This window comes from Hippocampus comes, unplaced genomic scaffold (genome assembly GCF_001891065.2).
Source record: "Hippocampus comes isolate QL1 unplaced genomic scaffold, H_comes_QL1_v1.1 scaffold249, whole genome shotgun sequence".
In the NCBI taxonomy this organism is placed as follows: domain Eukaryota; kingdom Metazoa; phylum Chordata; class Actinopteri; order Syngnathiformes; family Syngnathidae; genus Hippocampus; species Hippocampus comes.
In genome coordinates, this window is record NW_017805035.1 from 1,005,650 (window position 1) to 1,021,550 (window position 15,901).

The 15,901-nt window shown below is 45.6% G+C and overlaps 2 protein-coding genes across 5 annotated transcripts in view; both read right to left on the reverse strand.

The window, feature by feature from the left end:
* Positions 1-3,935, reverse strand: part of LOC109512213 (chondroitin sulfate proteoglycan 5) — a 16,389-nt gene extending 12,454 nt beyond the window's left edge. The window contains 2 exon segments of the mRNA XM_019863785.1: positions 1-357; positions 3,575-3,935. The exon segment at positions 1-357 is cut by the window's left edge and continues 352 nt beyond it. Of these exon segments, the coding sequence (XP_019719344.1) occupies positions 1-357; positions 3,575-3,677 (460 nt within the window). The 5' untranslated portion in view covers positions 3,678-3,935.
* A 4,573-nt stretch (positions 3,936-8,508) lies between these two features.
* The window catches only part of smarcc1a (SWI/SNF related BAF chromatin remodeling complex subunit C1a), a 16,348-nt gene continuing 8,955 nt past the window's right edge, over positions 8,509-15,901 (reverse strand). For 3 of the 4 annotated variants that reach the window (XM_019863782.1, XM_019863783.1, XM_019863780.1), the window contains exons 20-28: positions 14,873-15,131; positions 14,625-14,786; positions 11,555-11,610; positions 11,151-11,304; positions 10,751-10,932; positions 10,536-10,670; positions 9,394-9,712; positions 9,190-9,318; positions 8,509-8,845 (exon numbers count right to left, since the gene is read on the reverse strand). In XM_019863782.1, coding sequence (XP_019719341.1) covers positions 8,754-8,845; positions 9,190-9,318; positions 9,394-9,712; positions 10,536-10,670; positions 10,751-10,932; positions 11,151-11,304; positions 11,555-11,610; positions 14,625-14,786; positions 14,873-15,131 — 1,488 coding nt within the window. In that variant the 3' untranslated portion in view covers positions 8,509-8,753. The remainder of the gene's footprint in view (positions 8,846-9,189; positions 9,319-9,393; positions 9,713-10,535; positions 10,671-10,750; positions 10,933-11,150; positions 11,305-11,554; positions 11,611-14,624; positions 14,787-14,872; positions 15,132-15,901) is intronic. The other variant, XM_019863781.1, reaches the window with a different exon arrangement.

Consider the following 15,901-nt stretch of genomic DNA (forward strand, 5'->3'; position numbering starts at 1 on the left):
TGATCCACGGCGGGTCACTAGGCGCCAGAGGCTCCTCCTCCACCACATCAGCTGGTAGACGGTTGCCCGGCAACAGCAGCTCTGTCTCTGCTGAATCAAGGCTGATCTGAGATGGTGATGTCGCGCCGCCCGCTTCCGGCACTGCCGTTTCACCAAACATGCCGCTGCTTAGCTCCTCTTCCTCGCCGCCGCCCCGGGCCACCCGGCCCGCCCTGGGCGTCACAGTGACGGAACCGCCGGGTCCAGTTCCCATGGTGACAGCACGGCCGACATCGGTGGGACCCTCCTGCTCGCTGAGCGCGGCGGTCCCGTTGAGGGCGGCGGCCAGTTCGGTGGTGTTGGTCGCCGTGACGACTCCTGTAAACACACACAAATAGGAAGTGAACTCTTGCGCTGACACACTCGGATGACATCACATGATCGGTGAGGCATTATGGGATGGATTAAAGGAGTCATTGACTAATGCACTCCAACACTAGAGAGTCCAGATTAAAGATTAGTGAGGACACCATCATCAGTTTCAACACACACACACACACACACACACACACACACACACACACACACACACACACACACACACACACACACACACACACACACTTTCATTACACGTTGGACACTACGCGCATATATGTGTGCCAGGTAGAACATTTGCATATGCATCTGCATGTATGTGTACGTACAGTACGTATGTATGCTGGTTGCAAGCGCTTCCCGAGGGGATAGTTAAGTTGATCCTGATCCGATGACATGAAATCCGAGTTGTGGAAAATGTTTCTTCCTCCAAGTGGTTTCAGTCACTTTGGATCGTTCTCTGCTCTCAAACGTTTTTTTTTTTGATGTGGTGGAAACAAGAACGTCGTCAACGCACAGCGGACCCAATAAAACCAAATGTTTTATTGGGTTTTTGATGGCAGTCACACAGAAGCGCGCAAGCATGATGGGGTGACGTTCCTCCATCCAGTTGGATCAGCAGCATCTGTTGTCATGGAAACGCACCCTTCACATCCCAACACACACACACACACACACACACACACACACACACACACACACACACACACACACACACACACACACACACACACACACACACTAACACAAAGCACAGCAGAACATCTGCTGCTTTGTGGTATCAGACGAGCTTTCGGATCTCTTTGTTGTCGTTTTTCAGTTCACCATTGAGGTCATGCATGGGTTAAATCTTTGCAGACATCCCACAATCCACCGCTGCACATGCGTACACTCACACACACACATGCAGTACACTGACTGAGGAAACTGCAGAGTTACTTGTGATACAACATCCCAAGTTTGCCAACGATAGCCGTGCAACAGCTGTGTGATAATGCCAATCACATTTATGTACTCCAAATAATGCATCTTTGCTTCTCTATCTATGCCAGCAATGTATAGTGAGAGGCAGAACTATGAAATGTTCTTCCGCTAGACGGCAGAAAGTCATACTAATTTGTGTGTCCATCCAAACGGTAGCCCTTCATTCACCAAAATAATCGTGATGTCTTTCACACTGGTACATATAATAATAACAATAACCATAATATTAATAATAGCTCATGACACAATATATGACTACTTTGATATTTGATGATACTATATTAATCCCGTATCATAAAAGATAACAGCACGTTGTAATACCGATATTTGATAGCAGTGTATCGATATTGTCTTGACATAAATCGTTGCAGTATTGATATTTGATGCAATTGGTCTTTTTTTTTACTTCACTGTAACAACGACAAACCTGCAAAATTGACTAACTGACATCTTATAACTATAAGACGGAAGCGAGGGCACGCGCGATTCAAGGTACCTGTGTATCGATATGCATTCTGCATCCTTGTATGTTTGTGTTTGCCGGTTATGTAACAAGGGTGCATTCTGCACACTACTTCACAACGACACACGCGAACAAAGAGAGATGCAGTTTCCACGGCAACAGCTCGCTTCCTGCAGCGGGATGCAGATATGACTTCTTCGAGTTCACCGGGTTCCTTTGCAGCGTGCAGGCAAGAAGGAGGTGAGTAGAGACAGGTTTTGGAATCACACACACACACACACACACACACACACACACACACACACACACACACACACACACACACACACACACACACACACACACACACGAACAACCGCTCCAACCTGGAATCATGTCTGTTAGCATACGACTAATGTATGACCTAAATAGCGTAGCGTGAGCTTAGCTTTGCATTTTAATCAATGGCCATTTGCATTCACGTGACACATATGCACAACCACACGTTGAATTCGCATACAGAGTCAATACCGAGTCACTTCCAGAGTTCCATCCGAAGGCAATTACTGAGTCAGATATGCTTACCTCGTCACATACACAGTAACCGACTAAAACACTGACTGAGTAACTTGAGTCATGCACTGAACCACGAACTGAGTCAGATACCGAGTTGCTGACTGAGTCACTTGCTCAGCCAATTAACAAGCTGCATACTAAATCACTTACCAATTCACATTCCATGTGAGATGCTTTACTGACTCACTTAGGAAACTACTTAGTTACCATCCATCTATTTTCCGATCTGCTTATCCTCACAAGGGTCGCGGGGGGCGGGGGGGGGTGGTGCTGGAGCCTATCCCAGCCGTCTTCGGGCAATAGCGGGGGACACCCTGAACCGGTTGCCATTTAATCGCAGGGCAGACAGAGACAAACACATCTAGGGACAATTTTGAGTGTTCAATCAGTCTGCCATGCATGTTTTTGGAATGTGGGAGGAAACCGGAGCACCTGGATAAAATCCACGCAGGCCTCGGGGAGAACATGCAAACTCCACACAGGGAGGCCGGAGCTGGAATTGAACCTGGTACCTCTGCACCGTGAGGTCAACGTGCTAATCACTGGACCAACGGGCCGTTACCTCGTTACATTCTGAGTCAAATACTAAGTCACCTATCACAGTCATTTAGTAAGTCAACGTACCACTATAACGGATAGCAAGTCACACACAGAGTTACATAAAGAGTCACATTTAAAAAAACTTCCTGATTCACATTTGATAAAAAAAAAAAAAAAATCACATTGAGTAGCTGACAAAATCACTTCATCGTTTACTCAGTCACGTAAGGGCAGACGAATGTCGACTGGAAGTAGAATAACTATCTATTGATAAATTCACAGTAAACAAGTTCGGCATGCTGAGGCTGTCGGCGTCTCGTGCAAGCGCGTGGTTATTTGACGTGCGCGCGGCCCGCTTGGTGGACAAAGAGCCCGCCGTCGCGCTTTTGTGAGTATCAGAATGTCCGTGCGCGCGTGCGTGCGTGCGCGCCCGCTCCCCTCATGCATTATGCATGCTCGCGCTAATCTCGCGCTTCGCCTCTTTGTGCCGCGCGCGTACACGCCGACATCAATCTGCGTCCCGCGGCCGCCTCGAGCGCGCGCGCGCCACGCTGACCTGATTTCAAGTGTACTAATAAGTGAACATCTGTCTGGTCACGTGACCTCGTTTCCCCGTGCACGTGCGGCACGGCGTTGACGGACAGCGGAGGCGGCGTGCGCGTGAGTCTTCCTTACCGTGCACGGAGATGAAGTGCAACAACAGCAGCAGCAGCGGCGGTAACGTGCGCGCCATCCGCGTGCGTCGGCGGCAGCCTCCCGTGCACGAGCTGGTCGCCATGCTCGGCGTGCACGCGCAGCCCACAGCACAGGAACGTGCGCTCGAAGAAGACGAATAAGAAGAAGAGGAGGAGGAAGAGGAGTCTTCTTCACTCAGCAGAATCGCCCCTAGGTTCGGCTCGGTTCGGCTCACGGCTCCATCGCCCCCCAGCCACGAGCGGTGATGCGTTCAAGGACTTCACTCGGTGCGATCCAGCTCGGCTCACTCACAGTGGCGGGAATGAAAGAAGACAATCAGAGAGAAGAGAGAGAGAGAGAGAGAGAGAGAGAGAGGACGGGGAAGTAGGGGGTGGTGTTTTGGTCCCCAACTCCTCCTCCCCCTCCTTTCGTATCCTCCTCATCCGCCCTCCTCCCCTTCTCAAAACTTCCCAAACATGAGTGACAGCTTGTTCACTTGTATTTTACTCACTGTTTACACCTCTCTCTATTTGGCTGATTAGAGGGTCGTGGGGGGGCGGGTCTGTCCTCTGAAATTTACTCACCAAGTCGCTGTTTTCATGCATCGGCAGATAGTACTATGTCCTAACTTTGTATATGATGTTCATGCATTGCGGTACATATTGTTTGCATATTTTTATGATCATCAAAAAAAAAAAAAAACCCCGGCATTCATTCAGTTGTGAAACTCTTGTTCAACGTGTATTGGACTGCCCCCTGGTGGTCACGGAAAACATCTGAAGGAGCAGCACAATCTCAAACAGCAATGAAGCATGAAGTCATGATTCACAGTTGCTTACATTCCACACATTATTTCAGCATTTTATGAAGCATAATATCATAGAGTGACCGCGATTTTCCTCATTCAAAACACATTTCCCAATTTTTTTTATTGATGGGCTTTTGGGGGGAGCTGGAACAAATTTCTGTTTATTTTAATGCGGAAAGATGATTTGAAACGTGATGATAAGATTGTTCAAGGAATAAGAGGAATTGTACGCCAAGGCATCACTGTGTAAACATAGAAATGCACAATGTAGAGCAGTTTAGCATAGAACCGTACGACCAAACTATTATTGACCTGAACAATACATAGAACCACACATACAACGTAGAGCGCACGTGTCAAAATCTGCTTGGGGGTGCAAGTGGCGCAGTGTTGTGATATCAAACTTGTGACACACACACACACACACACACACACACACACACACACACACAAACACGACCCCCCCACCCCCACAAGTGTGTTATTTTTTTGTTGTTTCTTTTCTGTTGTGTTTGCTAACCAGAGCAGAAGTAATTCTTGCTTGCACCCCCTCGCTCCACACGTCTGCAGCCCCTCCCCCTCCTAAAAACACTCCACCACCAACCACAACAAACATCCTCTTACATTTTACACAGCGCTGGGAAAAGGACTCATCATCCTTATTGGAAGTACAGATACTAAGTATCTAGTTAACATCGAGCGCTTCACAAGAAGTACTAGTTGCACATGGAAAATGATGCTGTCCTACTTGCGTGTGGAAAGTCATACAGAAGTGGGAAAAAAAACATCAGTCATAAATTTTCTACGAGTGTGCTGAGCTGCCTTACCAGTGAGGACAAAGAGCAGACTAGTACAATGACCTCAAACTAGATATTAAAAATATCAAATTAACACTCAAAAAGGTTTATGGAAAGCCCATGTAGGTCCATGTTCAAGTGTGCTATTTTTCGTTACTAGTAGGACAATTACCTGTTTATAGTGAGAAAAATGTACCGGTGCAAGTGAAAATCGCAGGATGCTAGTACTGTGAGTAATTCTTAAAAACAAAAAAAGAAGGCACATTCATTTTACTAGTGTGGACAAAGATGGTACATAGACCTAAAATTGGATATTTAAAAAAAAATCCTCAATTGGCTTTATGGACAGTGGAGAACTTCTAGTGGGAATTTTGGTTCAGCTAGTAGGGTCTTAAAAGTCTACTAGCGCAGCGTACTATTAAGGGTTTGATATTGCATTAGAAGTGAGAAAAATAAAACTGTCAATACGAGTGCACTAAACGATGATGATATCAGCAGATGTAAATGCTTGGCGGGCCAGATTAAAAAACAGGCGCAGGCCATATGTGACCCCTCCAGGTCTTATTTTGCCCAACCCCTTGTGTAGGTGTTACACCCACAAGAAAATATTGAATTAATCCACCATGAGACTCTCCATAACTGCGGTGACGTCAACGTACCACTCGGAGGAAAGATTAGCTAACGCCTCCGATTATTTTCACCAGTCCACCATTTTATCATCACGTCATGCGTATATGCGGATGGATAAGAAAATTGGCTATTTGCCAAATATGTTTTCAATGACATTGATATATAACATCCATCTATCTAGTTCATGGGTGTCAAACATACGGCCCGCGGGCCGGAACCGGCCCGCAAAGAGGTTCAATCAGGCCCGCAGGATAATTTAAAAGTGAAAAAAATGCATTAAAGACACAGAATTAATCTATATTTTTCAATACCAATTACTTGTTAAAGTTTGTACAATCAGTGGGATCAGTTGCAATGCATATATGTGAATGATAAAAGTAAATTGCACATTTGTCGAAGGAAATGTAAGGTGCTTCATGAAATGTTTTGTAAAAGATATGTTCATTAAATTTCAACATTTTCCTAATGTTCTTGTGCTTCTTTACACCAAAACAAAGGAAAGACATATTGTTTTGGTTATTTATAGCAAAGTATGGTATCATTTTAATGGTCCGGCCCACTTGACATCTCCCGAGGCCGTATGTGGCCCACCATGTGAAATGAGTTTGACACCCCTGATCTAGTTTCTAATCCACTTCTCCTCACAAGGGTCGCGGGCATGCTGGAGCCTATCCCAGCTGTCTGGGCAGTAAGCGAGGGTACACACCCGGAACTGGTTGCCAGCCAGTTGCAGGGTACACATGGATGAAATACCATCCGCGCTCACACTCACACCTTGGGACAATTTAGAGTGTTCCATTAAGGTGCCGTGCATGTTTTTGGAATGTGGGAGAAAACGGGAATACCTGGAGAAAATCCGCAGGGCTCAGGGGAGAACATGCAAACTCCACACAGGAAGGCCGGAGCCGGAATCGAACCCTGCACCTCTGCACTGTGAAGTGGATGTGCGAACCAGTCATGCCTGATATGTAACACATCAATTTAATGAGATAAATGTTTTAAATAATAATAATAATGAAGCAGTCAGAAAGTGCTACCATCATACAACAAATATTACAGGATTTTATGATCATGTTAACGCTCATTGCGTTGGGATTGCATGTGAAATAAAAATATATTTGTAAGCTATTTTTTTCCCACATTTCAAAATATTTGGAGTATACCGTACCCATTTTTTAGTGGAGGTTTACATGTGTATTTGGGTTAAAAACGTTATTCATCGCCAAAATGCATTTCAATGGCTGACAATTATAAGTAGATTTTCGCTATATCCCTGCCCCCCCCTCTACTGTAAATTTCATACACATTAAATTACATAGATATAACCTTTTTCTTCTTTTTAATCTAAAAACGACCGGGCCCATTTGTTTCTTTTAGAGTCTAATGAGCACAATATGCTGCCTATTCACTCTATCCTAAAACCAACATGAAATACAAGAATTATGGTTATGATTAAAACATTTTTGCGTGCCAATGGGACATTCAAAGACAATGAGACTTGACGGAGGAGCGTTTGTTAAACAAACAAACAAAAAAAAAGAAAAACAAGAAAAACATTTTATTGGCCAGCGTTGAGGTCCACGTAGCAATCGGACCAGATACAAAAATCAAAGGAAATGCTACAAAGAACACAAGTTCATCTACACAAAAACTCCTTTAAAAATACCAATAGTAGCCATTAAAGATCATATATGCGACAGTGGTGAAACAAACAGGATTGCTAGCTTGCCTGCGACAGCGTGCTGTGATTCCACGAGGACGCCTTACCAAAACAAAATACAAAAAAAAAAAAAAAAAACGGAAACAGGAAATAGAGGTAGCAGGAGGCTAAGAGGCTAAAGGTTCTACAAGAGAAGCCAGAGGAAGGTTCTAGAAGAGGTAGCCAGCCAGGAGGAGATAGAGGAGGTAGCAGAGATGCTAACAGTACTAGCTGTTCAGTCACTTTGAGTGTGGACCGCGCTGAACTCATTTATGCTCTTATTACATCATTTCAAAAAGAATAAAGTTCATATTAGTGTGTTAGCTAAGTGGCCAGGTATACGCGCGCACACAGTATGAACATGAAGTTTGTCCAACACGGTCGACCAATCAAAGCACAGGAGGGTGAATGACGGGGGCGCGGCTAGCGAGGTAGGCAGCGTTAGGAAGCAGAGGAGGAGGAGGCGGGTTTAGGCGTTAGCGCAAGACGTCACAGTCGCACCGACAAAGGCAGCCGGTGTGTGTGTGTGTGTGTGTGGGTGTACATGTGTGTGCACGCGTGTGTGCATGTTTCAGCTCCAGTCTGAACCTCAGATTTGTGTGCGTGTGTGTGTTTTGGGAAAGGGCCGAGCGCAACTATTTGATTCTGTCATCTTTGTTTTGCTTAACAGGCGCAGAAAAGTAGGAGAGGCTCACAATGGTCAAAACATTCACAAACATTCAGTGTTAAGTCAGACACAGTCACATTCATCTCAGCACAACCATACACAGGTAGGCAAGCACGCCCACATGCACAAGACCTCGACATTCACATTTTCAGTTCAAGTTCGACACATGCACTGATGCAGTGTCTGACTGACGCGCGCGCACACACACACGCACACGCGCATGCACACACACACACACACACACACACACACACACACACACACACACACACACACACACAAGCGCGCACGAACGCACACACATTCAGTGTAAATTTGATGCGAGGTAGACACTCGCCAGGTTGGAGGTGGTTACTTTGTACAGTGTTTGTCTACAGCCTCCATCAGGCCCAACTCAGCAAAAACAGTGTATATAACGTGAGTGTATGTGTTGCCCTCGCCACTGAACAGAGCCCTGAGCATGTGTGTGTGTGTGTGTGTATTCCAAGATGTTTGTCAAGTGGTGGTATTGATGAGTAGCAAAGGCCAGTAAAAGAGGCTGCAAGTGTGTGTGGATCATGTGTGTAGGGGGCGGGGTTTTAGTTGTCTGCTGCACGGCCACCAGAGGGTGCTGGAGGGCCAACAGGGAGTGGGGGCACAACATCAGGTTGTGCAGGCGCTGGTCCTGGGTCTAGGGGGCGGAAAAAATGCATGTCAGTTAAAGTTGATAATGTGAAGGGTGTCACGTTGCGTTCAGAGGGACACCTGGTAGGACAACACGTCATCATGGCAGTGGACATGTCGCATTGGCAACAGGACTTGATGACTGTGGACACGTTGCGTGACAGGTGCACACGTAATATGTTGTATGTATGATGCAAGTTGAATGCTGACACATGACAGTGGATGTGTTGTATGAGAACATGTGCCATGATCAGGAATGTCCATAGTCACGTCCAGTCATCTCTTGACCGGGAACATGTCAAAAAACAAGGGGCATACAGGTCATGTCACATGAGCGATTATACTACGCACACATGCCATTGGGAGCTCCTGGGTGGCGCGGGGGCATCATGGGAGGAATCCCACCAGGTGGGGGTCCGGCGGCGGGGGGTCCGGCCATCATGCGTCCAGGCAGGGGCTGACCCGGGCCCATAGGAGCTGTGTGAAAAAGAAAAAAAAATGTCTCACAGGTGACACTTGAAGGTGTCTGCAGGTGTGACTATAGGTCAGCCTCACCTGTTTGACCTGGGTGGTGGGGCGCCATGGGGTGGTGGCCCATCGGTGGGTACCCGGGGTGCATGGCGGCACCTGGCAGGGGTCCTCCGTGGTGAGGCGGTGGGGCTCCGTGGTGGGGGGGCGGGCCGCCGGGATGCATGCCCGGTGGTCCCGGGTGGGGGCCGGGTCCGGGGGCGTGGCCCTGGCCCTGAGCCTGGGCGGCGGCTACCGCTGCTGCCTGCTGCTCCATCTGCTGGCGAGCCTTCATCTCGGCGTACTTGAGCTGCTCCATGTGGAACGCCTGACGCTCAGTCAACAGCTGCTGACGCTGTAGCTCCAACTAAAACGCCACCAACGCCATGTGACAACACACATTATTTGTGAGATGGAACTTAAACTGAATTGTACAAATGTTGACGTGCTAACATTTTGACTGACACCTGCCACGAAACAAGAACACATGAGGCAAGTCAAACATCTCATTTGGTGACTGGAGTGCATCGCTTGAGATTGTGGATTTGGTCCAGCAGCACAGGAGCAAATGTAAACAAGTCCTTATAAAGAGCTTTTTAGTCCTCTATCAACTCTGGAGAACATCAACACAGGAATGCAGCCACACACACACACAAGCACATGGGCACGCATACACACACATGAGCTAGGGCCGAGTGATAATTTACAATGGATATGTATCAGTATAGGTCAACGGTAACAGATGCACTGCAAGAGTATTAGTTCACTACACTTACGTTGTATGAAAACTAGGTTTGGGCGGTATTTCGTTGATACGGAATGCCACGCTGTCTAAAAATAGCTCAGGTGTCAATTTCAACATCATAAATAAATACAGGGCACGGGGACTTAGGATGCATATAAATTCAATTAGTCAGGTGACAGGCCATAGAACAAGGGGCACATTTGGAAATTCACTCTGGAGCTTGTGCACAGAGCGGCAGAGTGAATTGCCAAACGTGCTTCAAGATGGCTGTGACTCCAGCGCATTCACCACCCACCACCATCCCCAAAATGCAACCAACTGCTATTTGGCATCTTTTTTTCTCCCCTCAGTTGTTAGTTCAAAGGCACAACAAGCTCACACGGAAGAAGACAAACCCGCGCGCAGAATGAGGTTAAAGGCTTTTGTGATCGGCAGTGAGACTTACAGCCTCCTTTTCGCGGTCCATGATCGTTTCGAGCTCCTCAAAGTGCCTCAGCTTGATCTCCAACTTCTTCATCTGAGTCTCCACCAGCAGAGCCACCAGTGACTTGATCTTCCTCTCCTCCACCGCCGCCAGATGCTGACAAGCACACCACATTCAAAATCTTTTCAACACTGAAGGGAACAGCGCTGCAACTAATTTATGATCCGATGGGTCACCTTGGCCTTGGTGGCAGCAGAGGCGAGGGCGGCGGCCGCCGCTGTGGCGATGTTTCCTTCGCCCATGTCATGTTCCGGCTTTTTCCTCTTCTCCTCCCCTTCCTCTGTGCTGACTTTATCGTCCTTGTCCTTCTCCTCCTGTTCAGAGGAGGACGTCTCCATGGACTCCTCTTCATCTTTGTCTGGCAGGAGGGAAGATGACATGCCACATGACTGTGAACGTGTCGCAACACCGGCAATGTAACATAACAGAGGACCAGTCACATGACATCTTCAACTCTGTCTGGCAGGAAGGGAGCCTGGAAGTCATTCACTGTTTTACATCTTCATCCTTTTTCCTCCTGCACTGGACCAGACAGGTCTAGTGCAGCAAGTTTGAGGTAAAAAGAAGCTGAACTACCAGCAGGCGTGGACTTGGCTTCATGCCCATCTTCGCTCTCGTCCTCTCTCTCGGACACCTCCCCGGACTCCTTCTTCACCTTCTCAGGAGCCTCCATCTTCTCGTTTCTCTCGGTGGATTCGCTGGTCTTCTCCGTCTCGTCCTTGGACTCAGCCTGGTGGTGTAAGACAGGCATTTTACACAGCATAAAACATGCACGCGTACTTTTTGAACAAGCAAAAGTGACTTGACTGATGTCAAACGAGGTAAACCGTGTGACGATGCAGTGCGATTCTATTTTGAGTGAAATCATTAAAACGTGAGTGTGGCTTTCATTGGACACATCGACTCGCTTTACCCGTCTGCCATTTTATTTCTACACACCAAGAGAGGATGTCAATAGATCGGCTATGTCATGTCGTCACCTTATCCCCCTGCTGGGAGTCTGTGTCCGTCTCAGTCTTGTCACCATCTGTGGCCTCTGCAAGGGAAGGAAAAAAAAAGGCATTACATTGCAATAACACTCGCATGTTCACATTAAAAAAAAAAAACCCTACTATATTTACAAAAACGTTTTCAATATCACTACTATACATTGCCTTGTTGGAATTAACAGTTTTCTAAATGTAAAAACTCATGCATTGTAGTTTTTGAAAAAAAGTTATATTGTGAGCAGCACGGTGGTCGACTGATTTAGCATGCCGGCCTCACAGTGCAGAGGTCCAGGGTGTGTGGAGTTTGTATGTTCTCCCCGTGCCTGTGTGGTTTTTGTCCGGGTACTCCAGTTTCCTCCCACATTCCGAAAACATGCATGGCAGGTCAATAGAGCACTCCAAATTGTCCCTCGGTGCGATTGTGAGCGTGATGGTCGTTCGTCTATGTGTGCCCTGCGCTTGGCTGGCAACCAATTCAGGGTCTCCCCCTGCCTATTGCCCAAAAACAGCTGGGATAGGCTCCAGCACACCCGGGACCGTGGGGATAAGCGGATTAGAACGTGGATGGTTGGAGTTGTATCCTCGTGAAAAAAAAGGTGTATACATGTCATATACTTCCCAAGAAATGCGGACAGGGAACAAAAGTTGGATTGTTTTTTGGGGGAAAAAATATAATTAAACAATAATGATAATTCCTTTTTCTTTTTTTAGAATATGGTTGTATATTTTGGAGGAAAAACATCTGAAAAAGATACTGATTTGTAGAAAAATAAAGTTGAAATGTTTGTGAATGCCATTTCCTTCCGAGAAAGAAGTTGTTTGAGAAAAGGCTATACATTGTCTTGAAAAAAAAAAAAAAAAAGAAAACAATTGTGTTAGAGAAAAGGTTATATATCGCAATTGTAAGAAAAGTTGTACATTGTCTAGTGAAAAGCAGTATATTTTCAAGAAAAACTTGGGATATTTTCACATTAGCTGTGTATTACCTGGAAAAAAAAATTTAAAATTAAAAACCAGCAGCATATTTTGTTAGATGATTTAAAGTGTTTCTTGAGTACGCGTTAAGAGGGCGTAAACATGGACAAAGTACATTGATTCCATGTGACCTTTAATCGGGAACAACATGATTACGGCGGAGTGAAAAACATCTAAAGTGAGATTTAATCAAGAATAACATATGACCATGATGATGAAGATGATGGCAGTGGGGGGAAAAACATGATGTGCAATGACCCATTTTCCTGCAGCAACACCCCCATCCCCACGTGTTCCCTTACGCCATCTGCTCTGTGGTTTTAATCCACTGGTGAACGTAGCAAATATGAACACACACACACACACACACACACACACACACACACACACACACACACACACACACACACACACACACACACACACACACACACACACACTTCTGACAAACAAACGCTCTGGTACAATCTGCAGCCCTCTAGTGGCTGCACATATCAAAATAGGAGCTCCAGATTTGGTCTTCTACTTCAATCGAATTGCTTCAGGGTTGATCACGTGCCAACATTACAAACAGTTCTCATTGTAGTTTAAAATTCTTGAATAATTGTGAACAATCCTCAAAATTATTCCAGCCCAAAAAATACATTTAAGTTGCTTCGTTTGCTTATCGCCTGCTCGTCCGTCTTCCTGTGTGCATTCTCGCGACCGATGAGAGAAGACGGTTTCCTGCAATCTGCAGCCCTCTAGTGGCTGCGCATATGAAAATAGGAGCTCCAGATTTGGTCTACTACTTCAATTTCAAACAGTTGGCATCGTAGTTTAAAATTCTTGAATAATTGTTAACAATCCCCAAAATTATTCCTGCCCAAAACATACATTTAAGTTGCTTCATTTGCTTATCGCCTGCTCGTCCGTCTTCCTGTGTGCATTCTCGCGACCGATGAGAGAAGACGGTTTCATTATGCATTTGGGAATGTTGCATAAAAGAAAATGCAATTTGGCTGCTACTGTTCAAAACTGCGAATGTGTAAAAATCGCATGGGTTTTCTTTAACATGCTTTTGCATTCAGAATACATCTTGGTGCCATGCTCTCGGTAGGGGTGAGCAAACAATCCAATCTCTAACCCAACTCATGGAGAATTCACATTACAGTATTATGAAGAGTCTTGTAACAGAGTATACATTTGTGCAATTTTTCCTAAAATGTGATTTTTTTCCCCCTAAAATATGTCAAGTATAAATATAAATAAAAGACTGAAATGCTATTTTATGAATAAAATAAAATACACTTGTATAATAAAATGGATTTCCTTTTTTACTCATCAACAAATGATTTGTCCATTTTTACAATCAAAATCACCCGTGAGCACAAAAGAATTCTTTTAACAATCATCTTGATAAGGATAACCAAGAGCAATTTGGTCACGATAATTGTGATACAAAATGTTTACTGCGTTTTCTGCTAAGTGCGACCCACCTGTTTTCTCTGGCTCCTCTGGGGCGGTGCCAGCAATGCCACTGCTCTCCAGTCCAAAGGCGGGGAGCTCCAGATTTGGTCTACTACTTCAATTTCAAACAGTTGGCATCGTAGTTTAAAATTCTTGAATAATTGTTAACAATCCCCAAAATTATTCCTGCCCAAAACATACATTTAAGTTGCTTCATTTGCTTATCGCCTGCTCGTCCGTCTTCCTGTGTGCATTCTGTAGGGCTGGGCAAACAATCCGATCTCTAACCCAGCTCATGGAGAATTCACATTACAGTATTATGAAGAGTCTTGTAACAGAGTATTCATTTGTACAATTTTTCCTAAAATGTCAATTTTTTCTTAAAATATGTGAATTATAAATATAAATAAAAGACTGGAATGCTATTTTATGAATAAAATAAAATACACTTGTATAATAAAATGGATTTCCTTTTTTACTCATCAACAAATGATTTGTCCATTTTTACAATCAAAATTACCCGTGAGCACAAAAGAATTCTTTTAACAATCATCTTGATAAGGATAACCAAGAGCAATTTGGTCACGATAATTGTGATGGTAAATGTTCACTGCGTTTTCTGCTAAGTGCGACCCACCTGTTTTCTCTGGCTCCTCGGGGGCGGTGCCAGCAATGCCACTGCTCTCCAGTCCGAAGGCGGGGTCCACCTTGCCAGTGTTCCTGGCCGCCTCTTGCACCTTCTTCACATGAGCCTCCACCAGCTCGGCAGGAACTTCCTCACGCACGCGGGAAAACTCCTCTGCACAAACCACACGGGACGCTTCCGAATCAGTATTCTGACATATACGAGAGATGTATTTTCTTGTAGGTGTACATTGTCGTTACCGAGCGCGGCCCTGGCGGCAGCGGATGCCACCCTCGGGTCCACCACGGAGGCCAGGAAGGCGACGGTGCTCATGACGGGGTTTCCGGACTGGCTGAAGGGAATGGGCTGATAGGCCAGCGGGCCCAGCGACGACTCCGAACTCTCTAAGTAGGGGTCCTCGATGGGTAGGCGCAGGAAGTGCAAGATGCACTCATCTTGTGTGCGTGAACCCACATGCTCCGACACTTTGTTCCAGTCATCTTTGTACATCTCCAGAGCCTGCCAGGGGCATTACATTTTTTAAATAAATAAATATAATAAAGATTCTGTGTTTAGGGATGCTTGTAAAGAAATGTTTAAAATGTAAACGGTGAGGAACTGACCTCTAGCAGGAGCAAAGTTTCCTGCTCGGTCCACTCCCGAGAGGACGCCACTGATTTACCCTGAAAGCAGCAAAACATAATAAACAACCTGATTTCATTACTTTGCTTTGAAAATATCTTTTAACTCTGTATATGCTTTTAAACGTTGTACTTTTAATTTTGTGATGCACATTGCGTTACCTTGTGGAAGAAACGCTTGTGCTATGACTATGTATTTCTCCGTGGATAATCATGTCACTTTTTTTTTTTTGAAACTATATTATTGCACCTAATAAAAAATGTACAGTAATGTGATTAACATTACAACAGAAAGAATCAAAGTTTCTGAAGAAAGTACCGCCAATCTGCAGAATGGCAGATTTCAGATCACAGACTTCAGGATCACTTTGCGGAGATTCAGGCTCATGTGTCACTTTCATTACCTTGAGGGAATTTACATGTTTGCGGATTAGCGTTTCAGACCTTTGAGTTCCTCTTGTACTGGTCGGTGCGGAGGCCAAAGTTCTGGAGGTCAATGGCTTTATCTTTCATCTTGTCAGAGAAGTTGGCCATCTGCTGCGGCGGTGGAATCTGCAACATTAAAGCATACGTACGCAGAAAGTCACGCCGTTGCCCTCGCCGCCTCCACCCGCTTCCCGCTCCACTACACGCTTACCGGCGGAGGTC